The 17,040-nt window shown below is 39.6% G+C and overlaps 1 protein-coding gene across 1 annotated transcript in view; it reads right to left on the bottom strand.

The window, feature by feature from the left end:
* KCNH5 (potassium voltage-gated channel subfamily H member 5) overlaps positions 1–15,965 on the bottom strand; it is a 340,538-nt gene extending 324,573 nt beyond the window's left edge. Inside the window, exon 1 of the mRNA XM_066276207.1 lies at positions 15,498–15,965. Within this exon, the coding sequence (XP_066132304.1) occupies positions 15,498–15,570 (73 nt within the window). The 5' untranslated portion in view covers positions 15,571–15,965. The remainder of the gene's footprint in view (positions 1–15,497) is intronic.
* Between the last annotated feature and the right edge of the window lie 1,075 nt (positions 15,966–17,040).

Below are 17,040 nucleotides of genomic sequence, written 5' to 3'. Positions count from 1 at the left end.
CACCCTCTCATCTTTTTTTTATATAAATGACCCTAGAGAGATATATTTCAGAACACAGGCACAGAGAAGTTTTAAGATATCTTAGGAAGTGCTAAGTCACACAGAAGAGTTCTAGAGTACTCACTGACAGAGAGAAAAGACATGGAGTGGAGGTGTGGGGAGAAACTTCACAAAGAGAAGCCGAAACATTGAACAAAACACTTTCACTAATTTATAGTTTTCTCAAGGTCTAGGGCTGCTTCTGAGCAAAGTCAACAGGATTTTCCCTCTGAATATATTCACGTAGCCCTACCTCTGGGGAAGCACACCAGCCAGATATCATCATTCTTATTCTGAAAACCCGAAAACCCTGGCACAGAGCTCCTGCAGCGGAGGTGAAGTGCAGGTGGAACTGAAATCCAGACTCAGGGCTAGTTCAAGCTTCTCTCCCAGATCACCGGTCCTCCATGAAGAAAGGTGCAGGTGTTTGCAGCCCCAAGTCACCCCAACCTCCACAGCCCTCTGATGCAGAGAGCCAAATGACACACATTCTAAAAATCAGTGACCAAAAAGGGAACTTTGAAGCTTAAAAGCACCACAGTCAAATCTACGTAGCAATAACCACTAACAGTTTCTAAAGACATTGGTTGAAGAGGGCATGTCGACAATGCTGATTGTCAAATGTTCATTATGAAGTTAGGTTTTGGTTTGGGATTTAGGTCTTCCCAATTTACTTTGTTTCTCATCCAAATCAGGCTCTTACTAAAATCCGAAGCCACATGTTTCTAATCCACAAGCACGGACTGACTAGGCTAATTGCCTGGCCTGGGATACTCTTCTCTGAATGTCTCTAAGTAGGTAGAGGACAGAAATCACCTCCGTTCACAGTCACACTGAGCTCCCTGTGGTTGCATTCTTCTTCACCTCAAGGGAAGGAAAGGGAGCTAGGGGACAAAGTGATAATGCAGCTCATCTCAAGGGTGTCGCTCCAATCTGGCTGTCTTCCAGTTCTTCCCATCTCAGGGACATCTTTCCTATCTCTATCTACACCCAGATGCTTGAATCAAAACCCTGAAAGTCATCCTCATAGTTCTTCATTCATGCCACCCAATACATCAGTAAACCCTAATGATTCTCCCAAGGAAACATGTCAGACGCACTCACTTCTCTTTGTGTCTACTGCTACCATTCCAGACCATGCCACCATTGTCTCTTGCCTGGACTGTTGTTGTAGTCTCCTAATCAGTCCCATAATATCATTCTTTTTTCCAACAGTCCAGCTTGTCATTACACAGCAGGTAACCCTTATGTCAGATCTGTCCACTGCACTGAACATAATGCAAAACTCTGGCCCTGAATAGCCAGACCCCTAACTGTCTCTCTCCACCCTCGCTCCCCACCTCACTCTGTTTTTGTCAATGCAATCCAACAGCACCAGCCTTTAAGCTTCACAAACTTAGCCATTTTCTCTTTCTCTCCTTAGAACTGTTCACATGTTTTCTCATTGCCTGAAATAGTCTTCTGTCCACTTACCATCTAGTTACTTCTTGCTTTGGGACTCAGCAGTACTTTATATAGAATGGCCTTCCCTGATACCATCTCCCAATCTAAATTAGCCCCTGTTATATTGATACTTAATCACAGCACCCTTCCCTTTCCTTCAAAATGCATACCACAATCTGTAATTATATATTTCATATGAGTTTTTTTTAATGCTTTTCTCCCTACCAGATACCCAAGTTTCATCAAGTCAGGGACCATGTCTTTTTGTTCATCACTGTATATCCTCAAATGTTTAAGTGGTCAAATCAAATATAAAAATTCTGATTCCTATTTAAAATCATACAGCAATGAATAATTATTAAAGCAATGCTATACATTGTTAAGAATGTAGATTGTCAAGAACTGTGCTAGGTATTTTTCTTCAAAGAACTGACAATTCTGTAAGAAAAAAAAGGAAGGAAGGAAGGAAGGAAGGAAGGAAGGAAGGAAGGAAGGAAGGAAGGAAAGAAGGGAGGGAGGGAGGGAGGGAGGGAGGGAGGGAGGGAGGGAGGGAGGGAGGGAAGGAGGGAGAGAGAAAGAGAGAGAAAGGAAGGAAGGAAGGGAGGGAGGGAGGGAGGGAGGGAGGGAGGAAGGAAGGAAGGAAGGAAGGAAGGAAGGAAGGAAGGAAGGAAGGAAGGAAGGAAGGAAGGAAGGGAGGGAGAGAGAGAAAGGTATTTCTAAGCAGATTTCCCTACACTCTAAAAACTTGTGAATTTAAATTATGGAATATATATTATTTTTTAAACTTGTCTTCTGGATGAGCTATATCTATAGATATATTTAAGTTTCATAGACCAGTAACAACAAAACAATTCCTGAATCACATATAACACATTTTATTTGGGTTAAATAAAGTTCTAGGACAGATGGCTAAACAAAAGCATAAATAATTTATAGGTCATGCCCACATCCACAATGTTGATTTCTGATAGATGCAGTGCCCACTTCTACTATATCAGGAACAGAATAAAAGGCTGATATCTTTTCTGTCTTTATAATGCACCTTTATCTATAGTTCTATAAGGGAATATATCTTTAAAATGTGGGTGGGGTACATGTTGTACCTTTCAAAATAAGACTAATCATTATATAATAATTTTGGCAACATTAAGCAGACCATCACTGTGGGAGTTTGAAATAGTAAAAAAAAATCCTGTTAATTCATTCAAATTTGTTCAGCTGTCATCAAAGTTAAAAATATGCCTCCATGTTTCATCTCCTTCAAGATCAAAGGCACGTTTTTAAGTTTCTGTGTTTCTTTGATGGCATTCTTTTCCCAACTAGCCAAAGTGATTTAGAATGCATAAGATAACTTCATATTTCTGAAATTGTAGTGGTAGAAATAATAGCAATTTTGTTATAGACATATTTCTACACACACAAAAAAGTGTGCTCAATAATTTCAAGTTTCTACTTTTAATAGTTTGTGTTTTGTTTATAAGAAAATGGGTTTCTAAAAACAACACTGGTCAGAATCATTAAAAGGAAAATATGACCACAATAATGGCCTACAGGATTCAGAGTCTCAAAATAAAACAAAAAAAAAACCTTCACTCGAATACAGATAATGACAATTTTCTACTGGATTTTACTACAATAAGATTTCTTAAAATATCTAAAGACCTCCACTAATTATATATCACTAATTATATAATCTTGGATAAAAGCTAAATCAGTCAAGATGTGTTCATCGGGGGGGGGGGGGGGAATATTACATATTTAATGATGCAGCATAACTTTTCAATCCTGAGAATAAACAAACCTTGTTTTTGCAAATGAATTTTGTCTGTTCTGAAGGGATTATATACTTTCTTTGAAGTTAACCTTTTAAGGCAATTGGAGACTAATGACAAGAAACGAATGAAGAATTTCAATTAAAAGACTAGTCTAACCTGCACACCTGTTAGAAAAACAAGCAAGGCTTTTCTGAATGCATTTAGAATCTAATTAATTTTCTAAAGCTTTGTCCTATTTTTTTTTTTTAATATCCACTATCTATGCACTAGGAGCTAATTGTTCAAGGGAAAGATACAGATCACAAATTCATTAATTTCTTTCCTTCAGCCAGTTACAAAAAGAGGCTGACATTTCTGACTTCTTTGTCTTCTCCAAGCACTGCCAGGTATGGAGGTGAAGAGAACATGTTTCTTTGGCTTTAACTAGTAGTATTTTGTTGAGGAGAGAACTAGTGTCTGTTTGTTTTTGGTTTTTGTTTTTCTCCAACAAAAATAAGCCCTTGGTAAAGTGAATCCAAATGCATTTAAGCTCAGATCCATGAGTTTAGGAAAATCTCAACCCTTAATACTTTTGCTTTATTCAGATTTTGAAAAAGAAAGAAAACCTACCCAACCTTACCTTATTTAGAGAAAATAGAAAAAGTTGAATATTTATTAAGCCCTTACTATGATGAGGCAGATCCTCTATGTCTGCGCTTTGGCTGAATTTTTCCAGCAACCCTGCAGGCTAGTTATTATAACCCTGGAGAGTCCTAGTGGGTCACTGCAGTTAAAGGGTCGAGCCAGGACAGAAGTCTGTGTCATCAAGATGGAAATGCCTTTGCTCTCTTGAGAGCACTGTTCTCTGAGCTTGGAAATGCTCCCACAGAGTTCCGGAAAGATTACTAAGTTACCTTGACTGTGGTTGCTCAAGTAGACAGAGAGACTACTCTAGGAATGAATAGGAGAATGTATTACACCTTTCGGTCCCCATCCTCAGAGGAGATATTTTATTTCCAAGTCCAACTCTTCTTTCCACCTGTAATTCTTTCTTTGATTCATCGTATTTATATACACTGGCTATATATGATGTCGGTTATGGACATGTTTCGTGCTCTGATATGAGTCAGTATAGTGAATGGGCAAAAATTCACTCTGCACACAGCACTTGTGCATGGTAAAAAAAAGTGCATGGCATGGATGCTTGGCCTATGGTGGCACAGTGGATAGAGTATCAACCTGGAATGCTGAGGTATCTAGTTTGAGACCTTGGGCTTGCCGGGTCAAGGCACTTATGACAAGCAATCAATGAACAACTAAAGTGAAGCAACTATGAGTTGATAATTCTCATTCCTTCCCAAACTCTCCTTTCTCTAGAACATATTTAACAAATAAAATCATTTAAAAAAAAAAAGAAATAAAAAGAAGTGCATGACAAAACTCCTATTCTTAAGGGTTGGTGGTTGGTAATTATACCTCAATACCTTTTACATAAGTGAAAAAATACCAAAATAACTAAGTCTTTTTGAAGCCAAAGCCAGTGATAAATTCAGTTCTGGCCACGTTGAGTTTTAGACAACTTATGAAAGGTATAAGAAGAGAGAAATTGTACAGGCCATTGGCAACACAGGACTGGGGCACAGAAGACAGAGCAAGCACAGAGGACAAACGTGCTCTGAAAAGGAGGGTGAAGATGTAATAAAGACAGCTAAAGGCTGAACCTGAATGACTCTTCACTCTTCAGAAGGGAGGAGAGGAGAAGATAGAAGGGGAGAGAGGGGAGAAGAGGGAAATCAGAATAGTAAGAGAACCCAGGAAAAAGGGCAAGGAGAAAGTGAAAAGACATGATATCCAAAAGATGAGCATGGATGTGAGAGGGCAGGGGAGCAGTCTCAATCCTAGCAAAGCCAGAAAAATATGGATTCACATGAGTGTTCACTGTATGCAACCTTCTAGGAAGCTTCAACATCATGGTATAAACAGAAATCACTTGAAAACAGATGCAAAAGGAAATGATGACCAAGAATTAAAGGCATCAAATATAGGTGGTGTGTTCGAAGATTTAAACATCTAAATGATGATAATAACTAACAGCACTGATACAGATACTGATTCTTATGTGCTAGACACTGTTCTTAGCACTTTGCACATATTACCTCATTCAATCCTCACTCCAACACCATCAGCTAGGCACTTTTATTACTTGCACTTTATAGAAGAGAAAACTAGGTACAGATAAGTAAGTCTCAGGGCTTGTAAGCATCAGAGCCAGGATTCAAATGCCAACCTCCAGAATCTACTATGGCTCTTAACCAATGGGTACACTGCCTGTACATAAAAAGAAAAGAGAAAAAGAAAGAAAGAAAGAAAGAAAGAAAGAAAGAAAGAAAGAAAGAAAGAGGGAAGGAAGAAGGGAGGGAGGAAGGGAGGGAGGGAGGGAGGGAGGGAGGGAGGAAGGAGGGAAGGAAGGAAGGAAGGAAGGAAGGAAGGAAGGAAGGAAGGAAGGAAGGAAGGAAGAAGGGAGAGAGGAAGGAAGAAAGGAAGAGAAACATAATTTTTAGATTGCATTACCAATGTTTAGATCAGTGCCTAGCACACAATTGGCATGCAATAAATTTTTGTTGAATTAATGAATAATTAACTAGAAAGAGTATGAGGATCAAGCAAAAGGACAGGAGTTGTTTTTAAGGGACTTTATTCTCAGACTATTTAAGTTGGCACTGAAAAACTCCTCTGTTCATATATATATATATATATATATATATATATATATATATATATCTTTATTATATGCGGCTTAAGTGTCTGTCACCGATAGCTTATTGGTTGCTTGTGTAACTGTACTAGCCAATGGGGTGAAGTTGCCACAGCTGAACACAAATTGAGTGGGTCAGGGGGAAGGTGAACATTTGTTTGCATTGGCAATCATCTGCTTTTGAAACAATTTAAGGCTGAACGCAAATTGAGTGTGTCAGGGGGAAGGTGAACATTTGTTTGCATTGGCAATCATCTGTTTTACATAAAAACTACGTCTTAATGTAATTTCTTTTAAGAATGCCTCCTAGAAAATACAGCACTGAAGAGGAGAGAAAAAGAGCTAAAGCTGCACAAAGACGGCTTTCTCGACAAAAAGAAACCACTGAGCAGAGAAAGACAAGGCTTGCTTCAGTTGCAGAGCAAATGCATCTTTCTCAGCAAAATGAGACTGATGAGCATAGAGAAACAAGGCTTGCCTCAGATGTAAGACAAAAAAGCCTGTCTTGACAAAATGAGTCCCTTGAACAAAGGCAGGAGAGAAATGCAAAAAAACAACAGAGTAATGCTGACCGAAATGCAAAAAGGATTAAAACAGTTTCAAACGGAGAAACTTTAATTTTTGAGCATTCCTCTGCTGACATGAATATTAGATGTGAACACTGTCAGTCCTTAAACTTCAAGTTAGAAACTAATTGATTTGACCATGGCAAGAAAGGATTTTCTCAATGTTGCAAGTACGGAAACATTGTAGTTCCACTAATTGAGAATTATCCACCACTCTTGAATAAATTATTGACTAATCAGCATCCAAATAGCAAACAGTACATGGATAGCATTCGATCCATTAATAGTTCATTTGCTTTTGCGTCTATGGGAAACAAACCAATTTACTTGCCTGGATCAGGACTTTATTGCTTTTGACTTCATGGTCAAGTTTACCATCAAACTGGAACTTTGCATCCTTCAATTGAAAAATAATGTCATAATGGCTAAGTCTTTGACTGGCTCCTCTAAAGGTGAAATACATGTCATTCCAAGAATTGATTTGGCTCCATCTCAAACAGGGTTGCCGTTTCAATTCAGATGTAGACAATTTCCTGTAAAATTTGTCTTTGCTATGACCATCAATAAGTCTCAGGGCCAAACGCTTAAGCGTGTTGGCATTTTTTTACCTGAGCCTGCATTTGGACATGGTCAACTTTATGTTGCCTGTTCAAGAGTTCGTGAAAGAACAGACGTAAAATTAAAAATAATCGATGGTCCTCTGCAAGGCGAGCTTAAAAATGATGGAAAGATCTACACAAGAAATGTTGTGTACAAAGAGATCTTTGACATGTGAATTAACATTTAATTATTTAAATCACCTTTATTTATTGAGCTAGCAGTGGCTCTTAAGAAATGTACCGCCAGTGGTTTCCTTCATTGCACTCTACTTTAAGCAATTAAGCAAGTAGAAGGGGGAAACCCTGTGGGGCACTAAGCAAAGGGGCATCCTCGCCGCCTGCCCTGGGTAATTCAGTTTGAATTAGCAGACACCTTTGCACAAATCATTTTAATTACAATTTATAATATCTAGAACAGCGGTCATTTCGTATGACTGCCGGGTTTTCTAGTATATATATGTATATATGCCTGCAGACATAAAATACTTACAGAGAAGATCAGGATAAAGGTTAACTTTTCCCCTCAATCCGAGTGAGTTGTCTGACATTCAGTTAAACTTGGTGATCTGAGGCTGGCCCTGCAGTCTCTAAATAGCCAAAAATCTGTTTTCCTTCTTCCACTGGATAGAGTATAGGATGGCAAGCTGTTACTCAAGGCAAAACACTCAGAAGACACTTAACCTGGTATAGATATGTTCTCAATGATAAAATTTACCAACAAAAACTAACTGCTAAATTGTTTTAGAAAGTAAATTAGAATATACAAATTTTGAAACAGTTCTTTCTTGCATAAAATTATCAAGGTTTTAAGCCCTTGGAGATTTGAACAAAAGTGATAGAAACTATTTCAGTTGGAAATGAAGATGAGCATGAGGTCACTTACACATTCACCTCATGAGAACCATCTGATTGGCCCTATACAGTGCTATTTTCATGTTTAAATGTACGCATTGCTTGAATATTTTCAACTATGCAATTACATTTACAAGCTTACTTAATAGATTTAATCAGCATTGTTTTGGTGGCAAGTTAATTATGGACTAATTTAATGTAGGAGACAAAAATCAAAAAGCATTTACTTAACTAGTGCTAGTGCTATGAGCTCTTCACGGTAGAGGATATAAAGTATGGGCAAGGTGTGGCCCATAGCTTTACAGAGCTTAGTTTCTATTCAACATTTTCATGACTTCCCAGATATATGTCATTACCCTTAGAAATTGCTATGATTGTGCACTTAAGCTCAGATCTCAAATCTCTAATCTCTTGAAATCAATAGGACTTCGTACACAGTACCACTTAATTTATCTCATGGGAACAAATCCCCCCCCCAAAAAAAGTCATTTCAATAAAAATTTCAAATAGCTTTTCAACCATTTTTTTCTAGCTAAATGACTCTGCTCCTTAATTTTCCTATTTCCATGTGAAAATTATATATATCACAAAACTATCTAGAATATACATAAATGTCTTTTTAGTTTAAGAGTAACCACAAAGCCTGACTAGGCAGTGACGCAGTGGATAGAGCATCAGCCTGGGACACTGAAGACCCAAGTTCGAAACCTTGAGGTCACCAGCTTGAGTGTGGACTCATCCACCTTGAACACGGACTCACCAGCTTGAGCACAGAGTTGCTGGCTTGAGAGTGGGATCATAGACATGACCCCATGGTCACTGGCTTGAGCCCAAAGATCAATGGCTTAATGCCCAAGGTCACTGGCTCGAACAAGGGGTCACTGGCTCAGCTGGACCCCCCCCCCACGCCTCCAGTCAAGGCACATGTGAGAAAGCAATCAATGAACAACTAAGGTGCCACAACTACAAGTTGATGCTTCTCATCTCTCTCCCTTCCTGTCTATCTGTCCCTATCTGTCCCTCTCTCTCTCTTGCTCTCTCTCACACGTGAAAAAAAAAAAAGTTTAAAACCAAATGCTAAAACAATGTCAAAAATACATGATTTATGAGATTATATTATTTTTCAAGGCTAAACCTTTCCAGTATTAACTTCTACATTATATAAAATAAAGATATTTAAATAATTCTTTTTACGTATTCCTCAATGATGAAGAGGAGCCATCCCATACATACATTAAGTTAGAGTATTTGGTGGAATATGCTGAGGGTTTTTTTCAACTTCACTAAGGCACAATTTACAAATAAAAACTGTATATATTTAAGGTGTACAACTTGATGGTTTGATGTATGTATATGCTGTGAAATGATTATCACAATCAAGCTGATTATTTTACCTCATATCGTTACCATTTTCTTCCTGCTGTGTGTGCATGACAAGGACATAAGATGGAACTGTTTAAAATTCTACTCTGAAACTGGTAAGAGGAAATATCTTATAAATATCCATTAGTGGACATCAAAACTACCTCCTTTAACCTCACTTTCCACAATTGCCACTGGTTTTTGGTCGTGACTTGTTATCTATGTTTTTTTTTTTTATTTCACGACAGCTCTTTTATTCATAAAATTACTACATGGCATATTTTCATTTTTCCATTAAAACTAATTTTATTTAGGGCATTTCAAATTATATCTCAATATGTGTTTTCTAACCCTCCCAAAAGGGAATTAAAATCTGTAAAACCAAGATTCAAACTTACTGATTACTAGAAAACGATACCTCATAAAGTAATAGTACCTCCAATCATATTTTGGGGGGTAGCTTAATAAGTTTGGAGAATTTTGAAGAATATTTGTTTTAGCCCTGTATTTTATTTTAAAAGTTTGGATAATATCAAAATACTGGAATTGTATTCTAGGTAAGTAACCATAAATCTGTGAACTGTCTGTCAATAAACTCAAATCACTGTCATGAACCGATTATACTTCACCAATGTATTATTATATCAAGACATATGCTAAAGGACAAATTTTATTGAAGTATATATATTCATCCTTCTTATGTGAACATTATATGGCATTTTCCTTATATTGAATATATAGTACCACCACACTGAAATGATTTATTATAATAAAATTTTGTTAATCTGTTAAAGTAAATGTCTTACTAATCTAAAAATTTCTTTAAATTTATTCCTTTAGATAAACTGTTTTTATTAATACCCATTCATTTAATCACAAAATGTAGGTCATCATCCACTAAAGATTGTAATGATTAAAAGAAATAAATACCTTCTTTAGTTTTATTTCCTATGTCCTACATTTAAATATTTTCTTCCAAGAGTAATAAACTACATTCATTTTAACCTCCAACCAAACAAACTTGAGGAAAAAAGAGAGAAAATAGAAGAAGAAAAAAGATTAACTACTTGGTTCACCTGTGACAGAACTTATAGTGACCTCTTGTGGTAAATCCTAAGTATAGCGCTTCAAAGAACAACACACAACCTCTTCCTGGGCCAGACACTGAAGATCGTGGAAGCGTTATTTGTCCATGCTAGCATACAGCTGTTATTAACAATGAAAGTCAAAGATGAATATTGACTAAACTAAAGGATCTATTTTTGGAAATATAATCAGCTGCTGTTAATGAATAATGATAGCTGCTTTCTTCTATCAAAAAAGATTGTCTTTTATGGTTCTGTTAGCAGGGTAGTTAAAAGATAGCTAGGTAGGTGGATTTCATACACACCCTACTTCTGAAATTCAGCAAAAGATAGACCAAGAGGGCAAGTCCAATGAGACACGAGGTATCTGGGATAAATATCTCTCTAGTCAGGAAAGTACTGCATTTGTTATATAATGTAGTGTGGGCTCTTAAGCAAGATACAATCTTCCGGCTTACTTATAAACATAATTTAGGATGTTATCAGTATAATTTCAACCTCTGTGATATTTTAATAGTGAAGGTGACACATTGGTAAACCAATGCTTCTAAAACACTATGTATTTTTATGAATATTTCTGGAGTAGTGGTTTAGTTGTTAAGGAAAATCTTTCAAGGAAAAAATACCCAGAAATGTATACCCAAAATGCCCATTTCTTCATCATTTCTTATACATTGCATAATATTTAGAAGTTATTATTCCCATTTTTTGTTTTGTTTTAAAATTACTAGTTTCTCTAGTTCCTCTCTTACCAGCTTTCCTTAAGAACTTTTTTTTATAAATATTAATGATAGCAAAAAAATAATTTTGGATATTCCTATAAATAAAAGATAACAGTAAAAAAAAGTGCAAAGTGCTTGTATAACCTGGGCATGTCAAGAAAAATAGAAATTGAGTATATTGAACTTCTTCTCTTGAAAGTTAAGTGGTCCATAAAATTCTACCTCCTCTGTCTTCTTTCCTGAACCCTTTTTTTCTCTAAAGAGAAAAAATATTTCTAATTTCTCATGATGTTTAAAATATTAAAGAGCAATACTTAATTTCTAATAAAAATACATTATTTTCGAAGTTACGATTTTTTTAAAATAGCAAACTAATTTACTGTCGCCCAAAATAGTGTCACCAAAACTGCCTATCTGTCAAGAAATCAAAGACAACATCTGCATAAAATGTGCTGCCCAAAGACATAATCAGATTGAAGACCTTGGAAATAATTTGTTTTGTTTTTTGAATCTAAAATTTTACCTAAAAGTCCTAGAAACTGTTGCTTTATTTCAGTGACTTCCCCTTTACCCACAAGTTTACTGCTCCTTACAACCCAATATATGTGGATAAAGAGCTTGCATAAATAATTGAAATTTAAATAAGGGATGAAGGCCTAGTAATGTTCCAGACACAGATTCCGTCAATAAGCACTTTGGGCCAGAGACCAACTATGAGACATTGCACAGGTGTAATGAACTCTCCACATAGTTCCCAAACTTTTTCTACTTACCAACTTATTCCTGCTAAGCCAAAAGCATATTTAAACCTTGCTATTTATACTTTTGACCTTTACAACTTCTTGGGAGTAGTAATATGCTCTCTATCCCTACTAGAATCACATGCCAAGAATTACTATAATTCCTTTTATTTGTCTAAAATGATCTTGTCTTTTATCTTAAAACTAAAAGAAGGAATTCTCTACTTCTAATATTTTGAGATTTGTCTATAAAGTACGTGTGTATCCATCCTATTCAATGGCCCTCATTATTTTATTTTATACACTTTGAATCACCAGTAATAATTTGAAATGCCTTCCCATAACAGACTGAGTCAACTAAATAAGAAAAAATTTAAAAAAAAAACCATCCCAGGAGGTGGGAAATAAAAGAAAATAGGCTCTAGTGCTACTCCAGGGCACAGAATATAGCACCATTATTCTGGGAAATTGCGACTGCAGAGTTTGGAATTTTATTAGGAATGCCTCACGTTTGAAAGCTATACCCAAATGTTCCACACTTCTTGCTCTTTGCTTCTGCATCATCACGAAGTTCTCTGACGGATCTCTAATTGGCTGAGATTTCAGCTAATTAGAGATAGCCATAGATAAATAAGTGCCTCGTGTTTTGTTTTCTCTTTGTGTGTTTCCCTTTCATGTCTAATCTCCCTCTCCCTCTCCCTCTCGCTCTCTCTCTCTTCCCCTTCCAGCCTCCCTCTATATTTCTGTTACTTTCTACATCTCTCTCTGTATATGAGAGAGAGAAAGAGAGTTTTCTTCTGTATCTGTCTTTGTATCGAGGTGGATGCTGGTCTATATGTTTATCTGTTTGCATCTCTATGTATATGATTCTCTTTCATCTGACTCTCACCAACAGATCTGGTCTTTTCATACGAAGGACATGATATTGTATCAGAAAGAGAAGCGTATCGTGAGGTAAAGGTAAATAGGCAATCCCAGCCTCTCTCTCCAATTCTTAAATCTATCAGAAGTGCTTCATCTTTTTCTTTCCTTTTCCACTAAACCTCTACCAAACACTTTACTTTCAGTGTTGTTAAGTTAATGAATAATGAGATCTTCACTGTGACAAACTTGATCTGCCTGTGAGAATTCTGAAGGAAATTTTCTCTGTTAATCTCAATTAAACAATATCTCAGAATAAATGTATCTATTTCTCTGCCAAATCATACAGAAATGGCATGGCTATGTGATGTGTAGACTAATTCAGTACTGTAATTCTCATTTTCCAGGGTCCTTCCTATAAAAGCAGTACTGAGACTTTTCAGTATTTATTACATACACATGCACATATATTTGCCTCAAGTATCTAAAACATTTCAAAGTTCACAGGTTTTGAGTAGAGAGTGGTATTAAAAGGTAGCCTTAAGCAATTGGAGATGGTATGTTAAATGCCAAACAGATACATTTTCATTTGCACTTGGTGTTTCCCATGGAAAGAAACATTAAACCAATGAAGCAGTTATGAACATGACGTGTGAAAAGGATAGAATATTCACTAATTTGGATGGAAGATGTAAAATGGAGGCAACAGAAGCAGGTATTTCTAAGCCACACAGGTAAGTCTTCATTTCATGGTATATCTGAAATAAAAGGTCATCTAAAGACTGGGTATAGTTCCAGCCTGTATAAGAAATTTCAACCAAAGATGCTGTATTAGAAAACTTCAGTCAAGGCATTATCATCTCCTTTCTGGTTACTCTGCAGAGCAACCAAGAGCCTATGGGTCTTCTCCTCTGCTCTGAAAAGTCCTCTTACCGACCAAATTACCAGGAGTGCAATTAACTCAAGACGACGGAGAAAGCTGAAATAAGACTTTCATATCTTTAAATTTCCCAAACTCATTGGTTGAACAGCAGTATCTCCTTGTACATTAGCTCTTGAATAATATTAGCATAAGAAGGTTTCTACCATCAAAAATGTATATTTTATATCTTCATAAAAAATCAAAAACACATTTGAAATAACACTGGAATGGTTAAAAATAGTATTGGGTTTTTTAATTAGATCAGGCCTAATAGTTATTTTTTTTTTTTAACCCAAAAAGTCTGCTCTAGACTTGTATAGTACCAGGTATTGGCCACAGTGGAAGAAATAAAGTCACACATCAGAGCTTTATGAAAAATAGCTTGGGAAATTTAAATATGTATATGCCCCAAACCATGGGAAATATGTGCAAGCCTAGTTTTAGAAGAGATAATATAAGAATTAATACAGTCTAATCTACCAATCAGGGAAAGCATAATTATATTTAATTATTTATGCTCACTTGAGTGTGCTTCAGTCTTGCCCACTAGGTAGGGAACTTCTAGAGAACAGAAGTATCTTAATCATTTTTTTAACCAAAGGATCCCAGAGAGCATCTGTTGTATAAGGCACCCCCCAAAATATTGTTTTAATGAATAAATAAACAATTATGGAACTGCAGAGAGTATTTCGATTGCTTTGGTCCAAGCTCCACTGTAATCGATATACAGAAATGCCTCTATCATAATTCTCCAAGCAAGGGATCTCAAAATAACAGGCCTTGAAAGAAAAAAGAAAAAAAAACCTTTAAAGAATACTTTACATATTTTCCTTATAAGCTGAAAATTATATAAAAAGAATTTGAAACAAGTGGAAGATATAGAGATGTCCATAAAATGCAAGGTTTATAAGGTTTTTAAAATGTGAACTATATAACCACCCCCATTCAGAATATCTTGGAGGCTCTGAATGCATAAAATGGATGGTATTTTAAAGACACTTCAAGGCAAGAAAACCTTCACATCATTATCAAGGTAAAATGGCATTTTTAAAATTCTTTCTCTGGTTACTTTAAAAATACAGAAGCTCTTGCTTCCCTTCTACGTTTCCCCTGTTTAAGTCAAATCAAGTATGATACAAATTACTATAGGCCAATGTACAGTTTAAAAGAAGAAGAAGAAAGAAACTTTCCACATATATTTGAGCATAGTAATTGCCTTCCCATTTTTTCAAGTGCTCTCTTCATCAGGTTCAACCTCAATGACTCTCCCTAGCACAAGACTCCCTTGAGCGGTGCCCATTGGGCCCAAAAGCCAATACAGAGATTAAATCTTATTAAGTAGCCACTTTTGCAGTCATTCCCAACTTGAAGGAAACCCTTGCACTGAGATTAACTAAACTCTAAGAATTTGTTCAGTTTCTACAACCTACTTTGGGGGGGGGGGGGAACAGGTGGAAAGAGAATGAAGAAAAATAACCCTCACCAAACCGAAACTCAACTCTATTCTGCAGAAGTACCTACATACACCCTTTCCGCTCCCCTTAGCTTCGACCTGATCCTGGCTCTGGACAGGTGGGAGGCGAGCGAGTACGTCGTGAGGAGGGTATGCAACTAACTTTCCACCATCAGCTCATTCCCACTCCCCACCCCAAATCAGGTCCAGCTAGTTACTGAAGCCACCAGGTAAGGCTGTCGGCGTCCCCCGCCCCCTTTGGGAGAGGGATGGGATGGGGAGGATGGGGGGACGCAAGTGGGCAGGATCCAAGTGGGGTTGGTTTGAACTGCAACTCTTCTTACCGCTGGAGCGCCTGACGATGTTCTCCAAAAATGTGTTCTGCGGTGCCACCAGCCCTCTCTTGCCCCCCGGCATCCTGGGTTTGGAGAGCGGCGGCCAGGATCCGCGGCGGGGGAGGGGGGGATGCAGGAAGAGAAGGTGGAAGAAGAGGAGGCAAAGGTGGAGGAGAAGATGCAGCCGAAAGAAGAGGGGGCGCGGCGGCGGCGACGGGGTCCCCTGACTGTGTCTCCAGCCCGACGCGGATGAGCAGCTCTGGGGAGGAGAACCAGGCAGTTCATGGTAGTAGCGCTCCCCCGGCCGCCGCTGCCCAGACTGTGGCGGTGCCGCACACGGGGCTCGGGAACTGCAGGCTCCGCGGGACCCAGTGCGCCTGCGCCGCCCCCGCTGTCGCTGTCCCGCCGGTGCCGCCGCTCCAGCTGCTGCCGAGGCTGCCGCCGCGGTGGCCGTCGCCCGGGCGCGGGCTCAGCATGGCTCCCCCGGCCCCGCGCCCCGGGGCCGGCGGGGCGGGAAGAGCCGACTCCGGCGCCTGTCCGCCCGCCCCTCTCAGCCCAGACCCGGACCCCGTCTCCGCGCCCTCCGCTCCGCTCGCCCCGGCCCCCTCCGCCCGCGCGGCCGGAGCCCAACTTGTGCGAGGCTGTGCGCCTCGGGTCCGCTCCCCTCTCCCGGGAGAGGGAGGCGAGTGCTCGCCGTCCGGCGGGGCCGTGGAGTCGGAGAGGAAGTGGGAGAAGCAGGCAGGACGCCCGAGAGGGCGACTGGCAAGCGGAGGGATCACAGCTCAGTTTCTCCCGCCCGGGTCCCGAGCCCCCAAAGCGCCTGCTCGGTGGGAGGTGTTCGCGCTTCGCTGAGGCTGAGCGCGGAGCGGGGACCGACTGGGCGGTGCGCGGGGACGCAGAGCGGCCACCTGACGCTGCTGCGCCCCCTCCCCCCGGGCGGGTTTCGGCTTTTGAAGCTCCACCTGGGAGCTTTCAGCGCCCTCCCTACCGCACGCCGCGGAGCCCGGGCCAGAGAGGGTCCGCGCGGGAATGGCCACTGCGCCCCAGGCTGGGTCTGACGCGAGGGAGCTGCAGCCGCGCCGGGGAGCTTCCCGAGGCTGGGGAGGGCAGGGGGCGAGCGGCGAGCGCAGCCACCACTGCAAAGTTGTTGAAAGGAGTAGGGAAAGAGAGGGAATAATGCACACCCGAGAGAGGGCGCGTGCAGCGGGCAATATTTGCGGTGGAAACTCAGCGAAGGAGGTGGGAGCCAAGCTGAGCAGATCTGGGGCTGCGAGCAGTTTTCGTCTCTCTACCCGTTCACCGGGGATAAGGGTGCAACCGTTAGAAACTGAGTCCAAAAGCCGGAATCTACCGCTACCACGGAGAGGGGGAAGTGGCACAGGTGTGAATGCAGCTGGGAGAGACGGAGGGAAAGGGGAGAGCTCTTGCCGCGGCGTCTTCTTCTAAGACAGTGGTTCTCAAAGCGATCCCGACTGATACAGCATCTCTCAAGAACTTGTTAGAAATGCAAATTAAGGGGTTTTATCTGCACCACAGCTAGGGAACCCGGAAC

Source organism: Saccopteryx bilineata, chromosome 4 (assembly GCF_036850765.1).
Source record: "Saccopteryx bilineata isolate mSacBil1 chromosome 4, mSacBil1_pri_phased_curated, whole genome shotgun sequence".
NCBI lineage: Eukaryota > Metazoa > Chordata > Mammalia > Chiroptera > Emballonuridae > Saccopteryx > Saccopteryx bilineata.
Note: the sequence above shows the minus strand (reverse complement) of the source record. Positions and strands in the feature narration are given on the sequence as shown.